This window comes from Tamandua tetradactyla, chromosome 12, assembly GCF_023851605.1.
Source record: "Tamandua tetradactyla isolate mTamTet1 chromosome 12, mTamTet1.pri, whole genome shotgun sequence".
NCBI lineage: Eukaryota > Metazoa > Chordata > Mammalia > Pilosa > Myrmecophagidae > Tamandua > Tamandua tetradactyla.
In genome coordinates, this window is record NC_135338.1 from 29,387,750 (window position 1) to 29,407,941 (window position 20,192).

At 38.0% G+C, this 20,192-nt stretch overlaps 1 protein-coding gene across 1 annotated transcript in view; it reads left to right on the forward strand.

Moving 5' to 3' along the window:
- Nucleotides 1–8,454: 8,454 nt before the first annotated feature.
- Nucleotides 8,455–20,192, forward strand: part of PCNX1 (pecanex 1) — a 224,864-nt gene continuing 213,126 nt past the window's right edge. Inside the window, exons 1-2 of the mRNA XM_077122888.1 lie at nt 8,455–8,571; nt 9,019–9,254. Of these exons, the coding sequence (XP_076979003.1) occupies nt 9,189–9,254 (66 nt within the window). The 5' untranslated portion in view covers nt 8,455–8,571; nt 9,019–9,188. The remainder of the gene's footprint in view (nt 8,572–9,018; nt 9,255–20,192) is intronic.

A 20,192-nucleotide genomic window follows, 5' to 3' on the forward strand; every position in this document is an offset into this window, starting at 1 on the left:
AAAGACTAAATAGTAAATTAGCAGAAAAACTCCTGCATTATCAGTAGTTAGCTTTAAATATATATGGATTGAACCCTCCAGTCAAAAGAAAGAGATTGGCAGAATGGATAAAAAAAGAATGACCCAACTATATGCTGTCTACATGAAAGTCACATTAAATCCAAAGACTTAAATAAGTTGAAAGTGATAGAATGGGGCAAAAATGAACCATGCAAGTAGTAACCAAGAAAGAACTGGAGTAGTCACACAAATATCAGATAAAATAGACATTATGTCAAAAACTGTTATGAGGGACAAAGAAGGTCACTATATACTAATAAGGGGTCACTTCAATCAGAAGACAAAATAATTGTAAATGCATATGTACCAAACAGCAGAGCTCCAAAATATATGAAGCAAATACTAACAAATTGGAAGGGAGAAATAGACAGTTTTACATTAAGAGTAGGAAATACCACTTTCAATAACAGAACATTTAGACAGAAGATCAATAAGAAAATACAAGACTTGAAAGACACTAAATAAAACTAGACCTAACACACATGTATAGAACATTTCACCCAACAACAAAAGAATACACATTCTTAAGTGCATCTGAACCACTCTGCAGGAGAGACCATATCTTAGGTCACAAAACAAGTCTCAATAAATTTAAAGATATTTAAATCATACACTGTAACACTTTCGAGCACAATGGAACAATGGAGCAATACTAGGGAGAAATGGAAAACATGGGCATTAAACAATGTACTCTTAAACAACCAATGGATTAAAGAGGAAATCACAAGGAAAATTAGGTCATATCTTGAGGAAAATGAAAATGCAATACAACAAAGCTTATTCAGACAGTGCTGAGTGGGAAAGTTATAACTCCAAATGTTTACATTAAAAAAAAATCAAGATTTCAAATCAGAGACTGTCTTAGTTTTCTAAGCTGCCTTGAAAATGATTTGCCTTAAACAATGGGAATTTATTCGCTCATGGTTTTGAGGATGGGAAAATGTACAAATCAAGACATCATCAAGGCAATGCTTTTTTTCCAAAGACTGGTGGCCAATGATCCTCGGTTCCTCTGCCACATAGCAAGGCACATAATGGGGCCTGCTGGTCTCTCTCTTCTCTTCCAGGTTTCGTTGATTTCAGCTTCTTCCTCCATGGCTTTCTTTCTCTCCCTCTGTATTCATTCCATTTATAGAGAACCCTAGTAATAGGATTAAGGCCCATGTTGAATGAGATGAGTCACATCTTAACTGAAGTAGCCTCACTGAAAGTCTTGCTTACTGTACACCCACAGAAATGGATTTGATTTAAGACCATGTTTTTCCGGGATAAATATAGTTTCAAATCACCACAGAGACCTAACCTCAAAACTGAAAGAACCTGAAAAACAAGAGCAAACTAAACCCAAAGCAGCAGAATGAAGGAAATACAGATTAGAGCAGAAATAACTGAAATAGAGACTAAAAATACAATACAGAGAATCCACAAAACCAAGAGTTGGTTCTTTGAAAAGATCAGTGTAATTGACAAAACTTTAGCTAGGCTGACAAAGAAAAAAAGAGAGAAGACACAAATAACTATAATGAGAAATGAAAAGGGGACATTACTATTGTCCCCCACTGAAATAAAAAGAACTGCAAGAAGATATTATGAACAACTAACTATATACTAGCAAATAGATAATCTAAATGAAATAGACAAATTCCTAGAAACACAAAACTACCTGCACTGACTCAAGAAGAAATAGTAGACCTCAACAAACCAATACTAGTAAAGAGACTGAATCAGAAATCAAATACCTCCCAGCAAAGAAAAGTCTAGGACCAGATGGCTTCTTTGGGGAATTTTATCAACTATTCCAAGAATAATTAATACCAATTCTATTTGTAAGCTTTCAAAAAATTGAAGAGAAGGGAAAACTTCCTAACTCATTTTATGAGGTCAATATTACCCTCATACCAAAGCCAGATAAAGATACCACAAGAAAAGAAAATTACAGACCTATATCTCCTATGAATACAGATTCAAAAATCCTCAACAAAATGCTAGCAAACCGAATCTAACAGCACATTCAAAGAAATACACACTATGATGATGTGGGATTTATCTCTGGTATGCAAGGTTGGTTCAACATAAGAAAATCAATTAATGTAATCCACAACATTAACAGACTGAAAGGGAGAAAAAGCCACACAATAATCTTGGTTGACATAGAAAAGACATTTGACAAAATCCAGCATCCTTCCTTAATAAAAGTACTTCCAAAGATATGATAGAAAGAAACTTCCTCAATATGATAAAGGGCGTATATTAAAATCCATAGTTAACATCATACTTAGTAGTGAAAGACTGAAAAATTTCCCTTTAATGCCAGAACAAGACAAGGATGCCCAGTGTCACCACTGTTTTTCAACACTGTACTGGAAGTTCTAGCTAGTGCAATTAGGCAAGACAAAAAAAAAAACAAAAGGCATCCAAATCAGAAAGGAAGAAATAAAAGTTTCCCTATTTGCAGATGACATGATCCTATACTCAGAAAATCCTGAAAAATCCACAACAAAGCTGCTAGAACTAATAAACAAATTAAGTAAATTGGCAGGGTACAAGATGAACACCCCAAAATCAGTAGTGTTTCTGCTGATCAGAAGAATCAATCAATCAATCAAAACAATCAGAAGAATAAATCAAGAAGAAAATTCCATTTACAGCATCAACTAAAAGAATCAAATGTCTAATAAATTTAACAAAGGATGTAAAGGAGTTGTACATCTGCTGTCTCTGAGTGTTTCTCTCTAAGCTCTCTCTCATAAAGTGCTCGACTAAAAGGATTAAGACACCTTGAATTGGGTGGGTCACATCACAATTGAAGCAACCTAACCAAAAGTTCCTGCCCACAATATGTCTGCACCTACAAGAATGGATTAAAAGAACATGGCCTTTTGGGGATACATAATTAGCTCCAAACTACCACAATTTATTACTAGAATAATTAAAAATATATATCAATAGAACTGCAAAATGCAAATGGTGAATCCTAAGTTAAGCTATGGACTATAGTTAATAGTACAATTATAATAATATGCTTTCATAAATTGTAACAAGTGTACCACATCAATGCAAGGTGTTAATAATAGGGTGACATATGGGAGCTCTGTATTTTATGCATGATTGTTCTGTAAACGTACAACCTCTCTAATTAAAAAAATAGAAGGCCATTGGTAAGGAAAGTTATTAGAAAGGATATGTTTCTGCCCTTTTTGAAGTCTATGAATTAAAAATTTAATATATCTCAGTATCACAATGATTATCTTATAGAATGATATCATTAATAAAATTAGCCTCGTTCCATTAATTCTCTTTCTCCCATAACTAAAAGTTCTGCTAGTAGTCTCTTACTTTGCAAAGTGAGCCCAGTACCAATTCCACATGGATCTAACAACCTTAATAAAAATAGGTTTTATGTGGATAAAGCAGAGTAAACCCATCATCAAAATGTTTAAGTTCTTTTTGCACATGGTACTGTACCGTGTTTACAATATAAGCTACCACATATTCATAGCTAATAAGGATCATTTACTGGGTGTCTTCTAGTTCCACACTGTTTGAAATGCGCTTTGTGCATAAATCTCTTATTCTCATCACAATAAAAGTGGTAGAGATCATTATGCCCACTATACAGATAAGGCAAATAAAGGCTTGAAGAGGTGAAGTAAAGTTCCAGAACCACATAACTCATGATGGGTAACAACAGGTTTCAAAACAGATCTGTCTAATTGCAAAACCTACCCTCCTTCTACAACTCTGGGATGTGATGGTGTGGCTGAATTTTCATGATAGATTTGCTGTCAGAGTCTCTGTCACTTGGGAAAAAAATTTATTCATTTTACAATAATTTGCCCCTAAAGATTTTCTTGGTTGTTATGGAGTGATGGTAAAGCAAAAAATATGGCTGTCTCGGGCAGGAGAAGGATGCTCCTACGAGCACTATCAGACCAGTGCTGGAATAGGACTCAGGCTTTTGAGCATCAAAATCCCAGACTCTTGCAAATCAAGAGTGTTGTTTATAATGAAAATATTTTTTTAAAAAAAGGGCAAGAAATTTGAACAGAAACTTCACCAAAAACGATATATGAGTGAAAAAGCACGAGATGTTCGACATCATTAGTCATTAAGGAAATGCAAATTAAAACTATAATGAGATACCCCTACATATCGACTAGATTGATTTAAATAAAATAATTGAGAATATTAAGTTCTGACAAGAATATGAAGCAAATGAAACTCTCAGACATTGCTGGTGGGAATACAAAATAATACAGCCACTTTGGAAAACAGTTTTGGCAGTTTCTTAAAAAATTAAACATGCACTTAGCATATTATAACCGAGAGATCCCACTCCTAGGTTTTTATCAAAGTGAAATGAAAACTATATTCACACCAAAATCTGAATATAAATGTTTATAGTAGCTTTAATCATAGTCACCAAATATGGGAAACAGCCCAAATGTCTCTCAATAACTAAACAGATAAACAAATTGTAATATATTCATGCAATGCAAAACTCTTTGAAAATAAAAAGGAACAAGCTAGCAATAATACAACATGGATGGATCTTACATGCATTATGCTAAGTGAAAGAAGACAGATTCAAAAAACTGCATACAATAGGATTCCATTTATATGACAAAGCCAAAACTATAGGGGTAGAAAACAGTTCAGCTGTTGCATGAAACTGGGGTGGGGGAAAGGGCTGACTTCAAAGAGATACTAGGGATTTGGGGGGGGAGGGTGAAGGAAGTTTGATTGTGTGGTATTACATGCCTATATACTTGTGTCAAAACCCACAGAACTGTATACTAAGTGGGATAAGTTTTACTGTATATAAATTATACCTTAATAACTATGATGGGAGAAAATGTATTGACTTTTGAGTCTCTTTATTTTTCTATCATTTGTCCTTTGTAACAATGAATGCTAGTTAAAGTGAAGGAAGGGTAAAGGTTATAAGGATTTGTAGGAAGAAAGTACCTTGATTAATATCTCACAATGTAAAAATCTCAAGTCTGTTACCACAGTCATCATGTGTTATCAACCCTGGTTGGCAACTCTTGCTTTAGCTCCTCCTTACTCAGTGTGTTCATCTCAGAACCTTTTTAAGAAGCTTTATTTATACTACCACTGTGTTAGTTTGCAAGCTGCTGGAATGTGATCTACCAGAACTGGAACGGCTTTTAAAAGGGGGAATTTAATAAGTTAGAAGTTTACAGTTCTTAGCCTATAAGATTGTTCAAACTAAGGCATCCAGGGAAAGATACCTTAATTTAAGGAAGGCCGATGATTCAGGAACACCTCTGTCAGCTGTGAGTCACATGGCTGGCATCTGCTAGACCCTTGCTCCTGGACTCTGTTGCTTTCAGCCTCTGTTCCTGTGGGGTTCCTCACTTTGTTTCTCCAGGGCTGGCTTTCATCTCTTAGCTTCCCTTGGCTCTCTTCAGGTTCTGTCTTGCTTAATGTTTCATGGTGACATCTGCTGGGCTCCAAGCACCGCCAAACATCTGTGTCTCCTTCTCCAAGTGTTGGCATCTGTTTCAGTTCTGCTCTGAAGTTTCTGTTGTCTCTGTCATTTCTCCAAACACTTTTAAAGTGTTCCGGTAAACTAATCAAGATCCACCTGGAATGGGTGGAATGACATCTCCACATAATCAAAAGATCACACCACAATTGGGCATGCCACATCTCCATAATAATGTAATCAACAGTTCCACACTCCAATGTTGAATCAGGATTAAGAGAAATGGCTGCCCCCAATAGATTGGATTAGGCTTAAAGAATAGCTTTTCTGGGGACATAATATTTTCAAACTGGCACAACCACCTATCATGAAGATTCTAAAGTCCATACCTTGAAGGCTATATTTGGATCTTCCCAAAGCCTTTTTTTTTTGAAGGTTTCAGAAAAGACCTTAATTTCATGCAGAACTTAGAAGAAAGTCCTCCTTCCTGACTCTATGCCACACTTTGTTCCCAGAGCCTTGAAACCAGGACTGACTTATCCAGCAGGTATAAGAAGTTCAGAATACTTCTAGCAGTCCATGAAAATATTTTAATTTTTTTATCAGAAGAAAAAGGTCAAAGAAAATATTTAAATATATAATAACGGATTTATCTTTAAACCAACATAAGTAGTGAAATAAAAATTTTAATAGTTTTTATAGAGAAAGGAACCCTAGAGGAAAGAATGCCCAGGGCCCATGAAAGTTACAATGCCGCCCTGCCTGAAGAAACTCTGTTTATTGCCAGAATCTCACAGTCTCCCCTAAACACTTGGGTCAGTTTTTTGCCCTTTTCCTCTTAACCAGAGAGATTCAGTCTGGGTTAGATAGAGATCAGAGAATTCTTTCCTCCTCTTCCCTTCCTTTTTGGCTCCCCTTCACCAAAATTTTTCTCTGCTTCTCAATTTCCAAAACTGCCATGCAGGCAAACAAATTCCAATCTTCTTTGAGAAGCTATTTATTTCAATTATAATGTTGGTAATGCACAGCCCTTTGGCCCAAAGTCTTACACTTAAAAATAGAATATTTGAGTATGTTTTTTACTCTTAATTCACCAAAGCCAGATGAAGGCTTTGTGAAGGGTGATACCTGCAGCCTTATTCTCCCAATTCAGATCCAACTACCAATCCCCTCTCTTGCATGGAGCAGCCACTCCATGGAATACAAGGTTTGGGCTCTACTGGCATTCAGAGAGAGAGAAGGCAAAAGGCTAGACTCCTCTCTGCTAGATGGCATCTTGCAGACTGTCAGCTGAAAGCTCTGAGTAAGGACCAGAGGAGTAAGGTGAGGAAATATTAGTAGACTCCATGCCCTGCCCCCCCCCCCCCACCTGCTATCTAGGAAGGGCAGCACCAGACAGCATGTTGGGTCTTAGGAGAAGCTGAAGGCAAATGGGGCAGACAGGCTGAGATCCTTCCAACTAGGAAGATGGGAACCACTGAGTTTTGTAACTGTGAAGACAGGGAAGCAAAGAGGCTCCTCCTGGTGAAGTAATGCAACCATTCACCACTTTGTCTGCCTCAGGGAACTCTAAGAACATGACCCAGAACTTTAGATTATCATAACAGAAGTCACTAGGAGTAGGTGGAATTGTCCTTGACCTTACCAAGAAGTTCCCAGGGAGTCACCTGTGTTCATACATAAGGTGTAAGCCTATGTAAAAATCATTAACACCGAGGGTCACAGTTTAAGCATACCAAAGTGTTGTTTCAAACTATTAAAAGTTTAGCTTATATATCAGAAGATGGGGATAATAGTTCTCTATCCTCTTTTGCCAGTGGTAGACGCCTATTGTTGTCATGATTTATCACAGGCAGACCAGTGCATATCAATGGGTAGAGGAAGAGTCTAGGAATTTGCAACTCTAACCCTGACTGGCTCTGTTGTTGCATGTCATTTTACTTTTTGAACTTCAGTTTCTTCATTGGAGAAATGAGAGGACTGTACTCAAATATTTCATCAAATCTAATTTTCTAATGAATCAATAAGGGAGAATAAATGTGAATGCAAAAGAAAACTGAAACATCGACGAAGAGAAGCTGAAATGAATTTTGGATAGGTGACCACAGCTGCCCGGTTCACCTGATTGCTACCTAACAGCTAAATGTTCCACCGACTCCTTCCATAGAGATTACAGGAAAGATTAGCAGTGGCAATATTAGTATATGGCAAGGAATAGTATCCAGGGAGGAATGCATACAGTTCCTGAGGCTTCTTCAAATAATACTACGAATATATACATATGAGTGCAAAGGTGTGTACACATTTGCATAGTTCATATAGGTATAGAACCAGCAATACTCAAGAACATGAATCCAGCCTTCCACACTTCATGAGAAGCCAAAATGAGCCTCTTACATGAATATCATCTGAAAAATATCCGCTAGACTGTTTTACTCATTCATTAACTGGATTCCCCTGCCTAGACAGACTCCATCTTTATTTTGCCTGCTGGGCAAAAGTAGAAATCTCACTGGTTCACCCCAGCCCTCAGACTCTTAGAAACAAATGGTAAACCCTTGATGAGGTACATGTCTAGGATAGAACCCAGAGAATGGTCTGTGTGTTAGCCAGTCGTTTTTCTGCCTTTGCCTTTTGTGAGCATGTTATCTTTGCCCCCATCATACCTTTGTGAATTTCCCGTGCCTCTCTCAGATGCACATGCTCTGAAGAGATGCAAAATCTTTGTTGGGTAGAAATCTCTCCAACAGTGGGAAAAAAAAAACTCCTCCCCAGATTACTTGGGACAGTTTGGAGCCAAACCATTTCCTTCAGCCCCGAGTACACTGTTTCCTTCCAGCGACTTCTGCAATCCAGAAACAGCTGCAAATTCCACTAAAAGAACATTCGGATCCAATCCCTTAAGCCATCTTTACCCTTTTGTTTTTCTCTCTGGAGAGAGGAAAAGAGAAAAATCCTTGGTAAACTGCCATTGTGCATTATTTCCAAGCGTCTGTTGATGGAGGCGTGAGCCAATCGGCCCTTCTAACTCGAGGAAAGAAAGAGAGACCAAAAGGAAGGTAGGAGTTATAAGAAATGATGGCAAGGGGCATGGAAAAAATCCGCATGAGTGGAATAAAATTACCAGGTGGAAAAAGAAATGAGTGAAAAACATTGCTTATGCAATACAATTGAAATATGCTCATTCAGAGAGCTTAACCATGTCTCTCGCTTTGAGTGAGCCACAGAGCCAGTTTCTTTCAGTGTTTAATTTGTGCCATTCTTATTTGAAACTAACCTAATAAAAGAACATCAGGATATATAAAAGTGGTACTATGAAATGATGGTGCATAAAGAGATTATTATTTCACAAAATAATTGATAGTAATATACTTATAATCAGCAACCTCCACAGTACATGTAAACAGTGTGTCAATTTATAAAAATTATGTCAGTATATGTGCCAAGTATCTTTTCTTTGCCTTTCAGAGCCATTTTTCACTACTTTCTATCCCTGGTCTTTATAGATGGAATCGGTGCTTTGTCTCTAGCTTCCAGTTGGATTTAGCTAATGAGAAGCATCACCAGGAGGTTAAAGAGTGAAGAGAGTGAGACTGATGCACTTATTAACTCTGCTCCCTCCCTGATGGTCACAGTGGGACCTTCCTGCTAAAATCACTGCTGCTGGGGACCGGGGATGTACGCCCTCCCCATGAAGTTACACTCGGCTCCTTCTCTTTGCTCCTGCAGTTGTGTGGGCTGGGTAAGTGAATCGCACTGTTGCTAGTCCCATAGTATTGCTTTATCCTTTTCCAGTTCCCTAAACATTGCCCGCACCTTTTAAAATAGATTAGTCCCTTAAACTTTCCTTAATTGTCCAGCTTGAGAGCGCTCTCTGTTTTCAGAAAGTACCCTAACTTTTTATTATTGTTGTTGTTGTTGTTTTTTAATCGTCATTATCATCACAAAAATTGTAGGTTTACAGAAAAAATCATGCAGAGGTACCCTGACTTTTATCATGCATAATTTTCCCCTTCACTAGACTGTCAGACTCTTTCTTTTATCAGAGTGTATTTCTCTACTGCAGTCTAATAGGATGCTCTGTGTCTCATTCAAAACCTCTAGCATTCAAAAAAAAATCTAACATGATCCCCTGCACAGAGTAGACATTTGCCATTCATGATGCTGATGATTTCAGGAAAGTCCTTCCCTGAGTCTGGTCCGTCTTTCCAAGGTCACACTACCGGACCTGTTTAGTGAATCATGCATGGATCTATTTATTCCCACAAAGTCTGCTCATTAATGTTCCCCAGTTCCTGCATTTAATGAGATTCTATTGCTTTGGGAAAGCTCTGTGGTACTGGTTAATGGAAACCGCATGCGTTTTGGAGCTTTACTGACCCTGGCTCGGTTTTCAACTCTGCTACTTACTAGTTGGTAGCATGGGGAAAGCTACTCAAAGCCCCCAAGAACCCCTGTAAGGGGGAGATGTGCCATGTCTGCATCCCTACCTCCTTCTTGCCCTTGCCTCACCATTTTCACCAGCATGGCCAAGTAAAGTGTTTGCCCTCAATTTGAACATAACGGCCAGTAGCAGAGTAAATCCAGCTTCCTGGGGAAGAGGAGATAGAAAAGAAAGAAGGGTAAAATGGTGAAAAATGGTTTAGACAAGTTGACAACATGGACTAGGCTTATGATCACTATTTAAATATGATTTGGGGAGATGTAAAAGAAACTGTAAAAAAAAGCAGATGAAAAAACGTCTGAGGTGGTGTAAAAAATTAACAAGATGGACTATTCCAATGTTGCTGGCATAAAAGAAATGGTGCTATTGATAGTCCTTTCATTGAAAATTGACCGAAACAATTAATTAATCCATTGAAGAAAATGGAAACTAAATAGAGAACATGTTCAAAAGAGAAGCATCCTGGGATGATTTGGCTTGTAAGCAACTCACAAATTCCCACCAAAATGGAATTTTTAATTTTTCCAGATCTACCAATAAAGTGAAATACCATAATGCAGAAATCCTGGGGCAAGTTGATTTACTCTTTTTTTATATAGATAAATACTTCTGTAGTTTGGAGGAAAATATTTCCAAGCACCCCTTCTAGGAAGACTTGCTGTGGACTGAAAGACAACCCAAGGGAAGGAAACAAGAATGGTTGCTCCATGCGCTGGACTCAGGGTGTCTCTATAATAGGCTACAATTTAGTGTGTTCTTGCAGGCAGTAGGCCAGCCTGAATGCCTGCCTGGCTGTTCTGAAGAATTACAGCAGGGTCACAGAGATTATAATGTCTTCTTCAAAGAGTTGGTATAATGGAGTTCAATGAGACACTATACATAAGGCATTTACTACCACAGTATATAGCAGGCACACTATACATGCTGTTCATTATTATTTGTAGAAGTTGAGAGTCTGTATACAATTTAGATAACATGTTTGTTTTTTTTTAATTTGGAAAATTATTATGGCTGACATTCTCCTAGTTCATTATGGCAACCATCGCAATGGCCCAATAGGCTTATTTTCCATCTCCCTTGCACCTGCCTCCATGACAAATGATGAAAAGGATCTGGCAATACTGAGGAACAAACACTACAATAGAATTACAGTATGCAAGCATTTAAGTTATTTGACTTCAACTATAAGCTTAGTAAAATAAAATAATACAGATGAATATATACATTGATATGCTATTTTCCTCCCACAATATGGTGCTTAAATCCAAGCCAACTACTTCATCTGGTGCTCAACTAAAGAAACAGCCACTGCCATCTGTTCCAACTCTGGAGGAAACACCAGTTATGTGGACTTATTAAAAGATGGTACATAATACATAAAACCATGTAATCTGTTTTGTATGGGTGACTTAAGACATTTTTAATGGTAATTTTTTTCTATAAATAATTTTTGCCATATACGTTAACTTTAGAACCCAAGTTCAAACATGATGCAATGCCACTGTCACACATTATTGTTTGTCATTTCGAGATGTCAGGCCTTAAGTATATTAAGGTATATTGTAAAGTATTCATCTCTAAGATTAATTTTAGTACTGCTTAGGTAAGCTCATAGCTCTGGAGACATCTGCTTGTTCATGTTCCCTCCAATAACTTCCTTCTGTCAACATTGGCATTTTCAATGATTTCTCCAAAAAGTACTTACTTAGCACCTATTATGTGCTGGGCTCTGGGCTCAGCTCCAGAGATACAGGAATGAATAAAACAGGCTTGGTCTCAAGTCTTACACAGCTCACATTCTAGGAGGAGAATCAGACACATCAATCATTAATCACAACTATTCATCCAGTCATTCATTCAACAAATTTCTATCAAGAGCTAACAATGTGTATGTGGCAGGTAGTTTTCCAGGTGCTGGGGATAATATAGTCAATAAAACAGACTAAAACCTCTCCTTCAGGGAGTTTACATTCTATTAGGGAAGGTAGAAGGTAAACAAGCTGAATATGTAAGCCTTGTGGTACAGTAGATGCTTATAAGGCCTGATGAGAAAAAATATATAAAGAAAGGAAGTGGGATTTTAAAGGTGGGGGGAGTGACACATTTCAGAAAGGATGGCCAGAGAAGATTTCCCTGAGAAGGTCACCTTTGAGTAAAGACCTGAGAGCAGTGGTGGAGCTAGATACCTGTTAATATCTAGAGGAGAAGATTCCAAGCAGAGGAAACAGTCAGTGTAAAGAGAAGTGTGGCTAGAGCAGAGAGAACACATAACAAGGAGCTAGATCATGCAAGGCCTGGTGAGTCAGAGTAAGAATTGGCTTTTACTCAGTATGTAAAGGGAAACCATGGGAGGATTTTAGGCAGAGGAGCAATATAATCTGCCTTACATATTAATAGGATCATTCTGACCGTTGTGATGAAAATAGACTGCAGAGAGTCAAGGGCAGAGCTAAGGATCCCAGTTAGAAAACTGTTGCAATAATTTAGGCAAAAGATGATGCTGGCTTGAACATATGAGGGTGGTAAGAAGTGGTTGAATCTTGGATATATTTTGAAGGTAGAGCTGACAGGATTTGCTGACAAGTTAAAAGTGGGTAGTCAGAAGGAAAGCTGGAGGTTAAAAAATGGGAATGTATAACAGTGAGTCTTGTGGTGGACAATAACTGTGATTAACCATACAAATATAAAAAGTTCTTTCATGAACTAGAAGAAATGTACAACACTATTACAAGGAGTCAATAATATAGTAGGGGAAAAATGTAACTGTTGTAAACTATGGACTGTAGTTAACAGTAATATCTTAATATTCTTTCATCAATAGTAGCAAATGTTAATACTAGGGGTTGATATTGGGGGAGATAAGGAGTACAGGATATTTTGAGTTTCCTCTTTTTTAAAGTAATGAAAATGTTCTAAAATTGATTGTGGTGATGAATGCACAACTATGTGATGATACTATGAGCCATTGACTGAATACTTTGGATGGATTGTATGTATGTGAATACATATCAACTAAATTGCACTTAAAAAAAGTGGGTCATGAGAGAAAGAGAAGAACCAAGCATAGCACCAAGATTTTTGGCCTGAGAAATAGATACAATTGCCATTAACTGAGGGAGAGAAAGAGCTAGTTTTGGAGGGGTGGTGGAAAGTGTGCAATTTCAATACTCGTTTTAGATTTATTAGAGAGTCTTATTTGCCTATTTTAGATAACCTACTAGAGATGTCCCATAGACAACTGGATGTGTAGCTCTTGACTTCAAAGATGATATAAATTTGAGAGATATGAGCATAGAGATGGCATTTAAACCCATGAAACTGGATGTGATTGCCAGGGAAGTATATGTGGAGAGAAGAGACGAGCCCAAGGATAGAATTCTGGGACTTAGAGGTCAGGGATGTAAGGAGAAATCAGCAAAGGAAGATGAGAAAGAGCAATAAGAAAGACAGAGAGAAAACCATAGAGTGTGGTTTACTGGAAGCCAAGAGAACAAAATCTATCAAGCAGGAAACATTGATTTACTGTCAAATTTTGATGAGCATTATTTGGGAAAGGTATAGGGTGCCATGAAAGTGTATAATAGATTGAGGACTCAGGAAAGAGCTGTCTTGTAAAGTGGCTATTAAACTAAGGGTTAAAGAATGAAGTCTAGGGACCCTGCCCTAGCAGTTTTCTTCCTCCCTGAAGTCATCCTGGCTTCATTTCAATCACATCATCTGCATGTGCAATCCACCTCCACCACAGCAACCCTCTGCATTACAGCCACCATCTCAGATAGCTGAAGGGGGAAGAAGCTTGGGGGATGGGACTGAGTACGGATGGGGGAAGAGAGTTCAGATTAGGATTCCCAAAAGAGTCATATGAAACAGCCAACAGTTTGGGCAACCTCTTCTTAATATAGCAGAGTCACTTGGATGTGATTTCTGATAGTGAGTAACAACACCATTTGGTCTCACACCATAAGGCACTGTTGCCATACTCACACAGGAGTCATGGCCAGTGTTGGTTTGTCATCCTTGCAAGATGTGCCCATCCATAGAGCATAACTAGGGGTCATCAGTTGGGTCCTATTTCTTTCAGGAAAGAGACCGAAAAGCAAAGCAAGGATGGAAAGAAAATATATCAAGGTATATTAGATGATCTGCTAGGAGAGCTCTTAAAAATCTGCCTTTTCAAGGAAAGCAGGCCCAATTACTTGTGGTTTAGACTTTCAGGAGAAATCAAACCCAGCCATCCTGACATAGCCAATTGGGCTAGAAGTTCATGCATACTTTGTGACCAGAGAAAGCCAACACTACAAAGAGGAGTATTCTAGATAGAGCAGTGGCAAAGTAACCCACCAAAACCTCTTGGGGGAAGCTTAAATTCTATAAATGAACAAAGAGAAACAAGAGGCCAAATTTGTATCAGAAAATCCAGTCCCTAGGGGGACTGTGAAATTGATAGGAATAAATCCCACATGTTGGTGTACTCCTGTAATACAGGCCCATTATCTCAAATTGCCCAGGCCTGCGCTCTCCTTGAATATGATCGCTTTGACCAAGATATGCAGGAATTCAATTTAAAAAAAGCAACTATTTACTATCTTAACATCAGGAAAAGAATAAAACATAGGCTTTCAATTATTGAGGTACCCTGTAAAAAGAGGCAAGGTGAAGAATGATGCTTTGATTTTTCCTGTTTTACATATTAGGCTAACATGATATCTTTCTAAAAAGGTGTTTCTGGTAAGAAAACCACAGCCCCATATGTCATCTCGAAGGAGTGGGATTCCTGGAGACTTTCCTCTGAATTTATAAGTGTATGAATTAGTTTCACTTTTCTTTTCTTTTTTTTTTTGTATGGGCAGGCACCAGGCATCAAACTCGGGTCTCTGGCATGTCTGGCAAGAACTCTGCCTGCTGAGCCACCGTGGCCCACCTGAATTATTTTCACTTTTACAAGCTGGTATTACTTTTTTCATCAGAAGTAATAAACTTAAATGATTTTTTTTTTCTTTTGGGTGAGGTGTATGGTCTGGGAATCGAACCCAGATCTCCTGCATGGAGGCGAGCATTCTACCACTGAACTCCCCGTGCACCCCTTAAACTTAAATGATTTTTAAAATACAGAATCCACTCTGTAGGCAGTGTGACTCTGAGGCTACATTGCTTTTTATTTATCTTTGTATTTCCATTCCCTGGCCTGGGTTCTTGCACACTGTAGACCGCAATTCCTGAAAAACCTTGTATTTACCATTGAACACATTTATTTTCCAAAAGGTTTAAAATTTTTGAATAATGATTTGGAATAGCCTTTATTAAAATCAGGTAAAACATGCATGATTTCTACTTTTGTATTAGAGACTGAGGATCTCTCCTCTACATCCAGAGTTCTTTCCAAGGGGTACCTTGCCTATCCAATTTATTTTTTCCAAAGGAGAAAGAGGTTATTACAGGGCACGTAGTAGGAGAGCAGATGGCCTAACGTCCCAAAATCTGTCTCCCTGAACTGCAGTAATTCAGATAGGTTTATTAGAGAAAAGATGGGCAGGGTTTAGGATAATGAGCACAGTGGCCCCAGACGATGTAATTAGAGGTGGTCTAATTATTGAGCATGCACAGATTGATTACATGCTTAGTCACAGAATCTATGAAAGAAAATTATCCAAGTATTTTTTAAATTGCATAAAATGGACCTTTCCGCGTGGTATCTGTGTAAAGAGCTGCAAAAATAGCATCCTAGAGAAATAATGTCTGTGTAATAGACTGTGGGGCCTTAGGCCAAAGTGTGGTTTAAAACAATATGCCCTAAACAGCTGCAGCCATAATGTCAGGGAGTGAAAACAACGGAAATTCCTATATGTTGTGTGTCTCAGTCTCCACCAAACTCTGTCTGTCTCCACTGGCTTATGTTCAAAATCCATCCCGTATTTTACAAGGCATTACAAGACAGTGTGCCAAGGATGGGAGTAAGATAGAGCTGCTTTTGAATTCCAGCTCTGTCTCCTTACTGGCTACATGGTCTTGGTCAATTTAATGTAAATGTATATGCCTCCACTTGTGTAATTAACTCTAGGGGTTTTTTTTGAGGATTAAAATGAATGAAGATATAAAGCTTTTAAGTACAGGATTTATAATTTAATTTTTTGTTCCCTGATAATATATAGAGAGCTCTCACCTCTGGATATAGAGGAGAAATTGGTAAGGAGGGCATCAATTAAAGTAATAATGGTCCTTCTCACCTTGATGAGAACAAAGAAAGGAGGATGTGGGCCCCAGGCCAATTGTGGGTCATTTTAATTGCCTTATTTATGGGCACAATTCCTCAAGGGTTGATGCACCCTTAAACAAACTAGGTGACCTGTACATATGGATACACCCAGTGCTGTTAAAGGGAAGTGACACAATGGGACCATGTTATAGCAATCATTCTCTTTGCATGTCACAGAACTTGGCTAGAGTTTCTCACCAGCCCTGCATATGAGAGGAAGGGAAAGAATGCTATTGAAAAAGAGAAAGAATTTCTATGGGGTCAGGCTTGCTCTCAAACAAAATTAAAACTGATACAGATAAGAAGTTATCATTCAATAATCTCTGAGATATTTCCATTAAACCACCTATCTTTATCTTTTCCAATATCAGTTAGGATGCTGTCAAGAAATATAGTACCTTCTGTCCAGAACCAATGTAACAAAATACTAGATAGTCTGCTAGTTACATAAGCCTGCAAGATAGGACAATTATGCAAACTGAAATCTATTTTTCAACTTGACCCAGCACTAAAGGTATACCTAAGGTAAGCGCAGATGGACGGAGCCTACTGTGTGAACAAAGGAGGTATGTGAGTTAAAAGAAGCAGGAGGAGTAAGAGAGTGGTGAGAGAGGCAGGTCTGAGTATAATTAATACAAGGTCAGAGGAATGGAGCTAGTATCAGAGATCAGGGCTGGGAAATAAATGAAAGGGTTATAGAAATGGCTATAAAATTCGCAACAACTATATTTCTTCCCAGTCTATGACATACTGATTTGCAATGTAATATTGCTTATCACCAGGGGTGTCTGAGTGGGTAGGTATAATGTGCTAATATGTTCAGTGAATGAACATAGATAGAAAGCATTCAAATGGGAGATGAGGCTGGCTGCCTCAGTTTCCTCCATGTGCATAAGAATGATGGGTCTGCAAAGACATCAGTGGAAACCAACACAAGTTTGTTTGTCCACCCTTTCTGAACAAATAAACACCCATACAGAAATGCCTTTTCCTGACTCCAGGAGAAAAACCCTGTGATCTTCGTGGTTACATTCTTATATTCACTTATTCAACCAATATTTTTTAAGCTGCATCAATAAATAAAGCAGAAATCAAAGAGATGATGGTGTAGTTACAATCATTAGTCTTAATTCACCAGTGAAAAACATTAGAGAAATGAAGTAATTGGCTAGAAAAGCACAGCTAGGGCTTGAAGCCAGAATTACTGTTCTGGAAGACTACCTCATGATCCATACTCTTATTTTTTGCTATACTGCTTTCCTGAAATAAGCAGAGAATAAAAGAGGAGAAAAATAGTGATAGAATAGAGAGAGTTGAATAACAGGACAAATAAAGGAGGACGGGACTCAAGTAGATTCTACCTTCTCTAAAGTAACTAAATAGAATTATCACTGCCCTCAAAAACAGAACTATGTCCCTCAATGCTCATTCCGTTGTTAAAAAAAAATCACTGTATTGTCTCCTTTTCTTTTCTACCTTTGCACAATGCTTAGAATAACACTATCTAAACAGCACATACTAAATAAACCCTATTGACTAACCAGTTGATTTTCACAAGAAGCACTGAAGAATTCTTAGGACTTAGAATTTAAGGATTCTTAAATATATTATAAGATCTGTGGCAATGAGATATTTTCCATTATTTACTGCTTGTCTAAAATGATAAGGTCACAAAAGCCAGCCCTCAATGGGAGAGGCCTCCATAAAACAGTCCTCTGTGTAACAGGTGTGGTAATGGTACTCCATCATCCATCTTTTCCTCCACTGGTCCAGAGTAGGCCCTGAACGCTTTGATCCAGTTATGCCATCCCAATACCGCTGTCAGTGAATGTGTCTAGGGCAGGCAGGACTTGGCCCATTTGGGCCGTTGGGTCATAAAGAGGGGTTTTCTAAGACCCTCTGGAAAAACTGTTTCCTCAGCCTTGAGAAAGAACCATATGAAGTTAGTTGAAGGGGAAAGGGAGGCCATTAGTCCAATAACTAGTAGAAACCATCCACTAACCAGAGGAACTCACCTTAAGATGAAATTAGTATTGGGAATGGCACAGCAGAGAGCTAGAAAGTCTCATCAGACTTCAGGCACCAATCCTGAGCTCTACAGTATTCATGCCTATAAATTTCTTTATACTAGAAATTACTTTGAGGTTGAGTTGGGTTTTCTGTTACCCATATTTTAAAGTTTCCTACAGATACAGCTTGGCAAACATGAAAAATGCTAAACTTGCATGGCCAGAATTTACCCCCAGTGTGGTTCACTTGTTCAAGTGATTCTTCACCTTCTATGATTATGACACCCTCTCATCCAACAGGTGTAGCCTTTCTCCTGCCATGGCTGCCTGGCTGAAAAAGCCCAACTAAGGTCTCATGCCTATACTCTACCTTCCATCCATCCATCAATCCATTCAGCTGTTGGATCAAGAAATATAAATCAGGACTTACTGTGAACAAGACATTTTTCTAAAGCTATCAAAACAGGAAAAAAAAAAAAACAGATGCAGGTCCTTCTCTTAGAGGTTTTATAGCCTAAAAAGGAGGAAATGTATGTATATGTTTAATTATGGAAAAATGTATAAAGCTGTCATCACTAGAGAAGTGCAGATAAAGCACTACAGCAGATTAGCAAAAGGAAGAGATTCTTTCCAGTTGGGGAATTCAGTACTTTTTTTTTTTTACTTTTTAAATTGTATAATATAACATATATACAAAGTAAAGAAAGAAAAAATCAATAGTTTTCAAAGCAATCTTCAACAAGTAGTTACAGGACAGATGGGCTACCATACCATTATCTCAGATTTTTCCTTCTAGCTGCTCCAGTACATAGGAAACTGGAAGGAATAAATAATTTTTTATCATTACAATCGACTTGTGTGTGTGTGTGTGTGAAAAATAGCATATATACAAAAAAGCAATAAATTTCAAAGCACAGCACAACAATTAGTTGTAGAACAGATTTCAGAGTTTGATATGGATTACAATTCCACAACTAGATTTTTGCTTCTGGCTGCTCTAAGATACTGGAAATTAAAAGAAATATCAATTTAATGATTCAGCATCATCTTCATTCATTAAATCCTACATTCTTGTATAACTCCACCATCACCTTTGATCTTTCTATCCCACTCTTTAGGGGTATTTGGGCTATAGCCACTCTAATTTTTCATGTTGGAAGGGGCTTTCAATCATATGGGGTAGAGAGATGGATCTAGCTGATGTTCTGGAGAGGCTGGGCCCTCTAGGTTTCAGGAATCTGGTTCAGGGACCCATATGGAGGTTGTTGGTTTCTGGAAAGTTACCCTAGTGCATGGAACTTTTGTAGAAAATTATATATTGCCCTAGGTGTTCTTTAGGATTGGCTGGAATGGTTTTGGTTGGGTTTGGCAAGATATGATAGGTAGCAATGTCTAACTTAAACTTGTGTAAGAGTGACCTCCAGAGTAATCTCTTGACTCTATTTGAACTCTCTCAGCCACTGATACTTTATTGGTTACACTTCTTTCCCCCCTTTTGGTCAGGTTGGAACTGTTGATCCTGTGGTGCCAGGGCCAGACTCATCCCTGGGAGTCATTTCTCATGCTGCCAGGGAGACTTTCATCCCTGATTCAGGACATTTTTGTGGGGAAGATAAAGTTTGAGCTAAACTTGGATTATATAGAAATGATGCAGAAGAAATGAGCACTCCTGGCAGAGGTAGGGAGCAAAGACTCAGCAGAAAATCACAGCAGAAAATCACAGAGATTGAATGGGGAAACAGTTGCCTGAAAAATAGGGCTGGAACTTGGAAGGGTCATTGAGACCATATTAAGGGACATGATTCCAGGTGAAGGTGTTAGTCTATGGATAGTGGGGTGGATTTTGAATAGGTTATGAGCTGGGCAATAAAATGCATTTTTTGTTTGAATTTTTATTGTGCTAACATTCATATAACATAAAATTTCCCATTTTAATCATTTTCATGTTTGCAATGCAGCGGTATTAATTACATT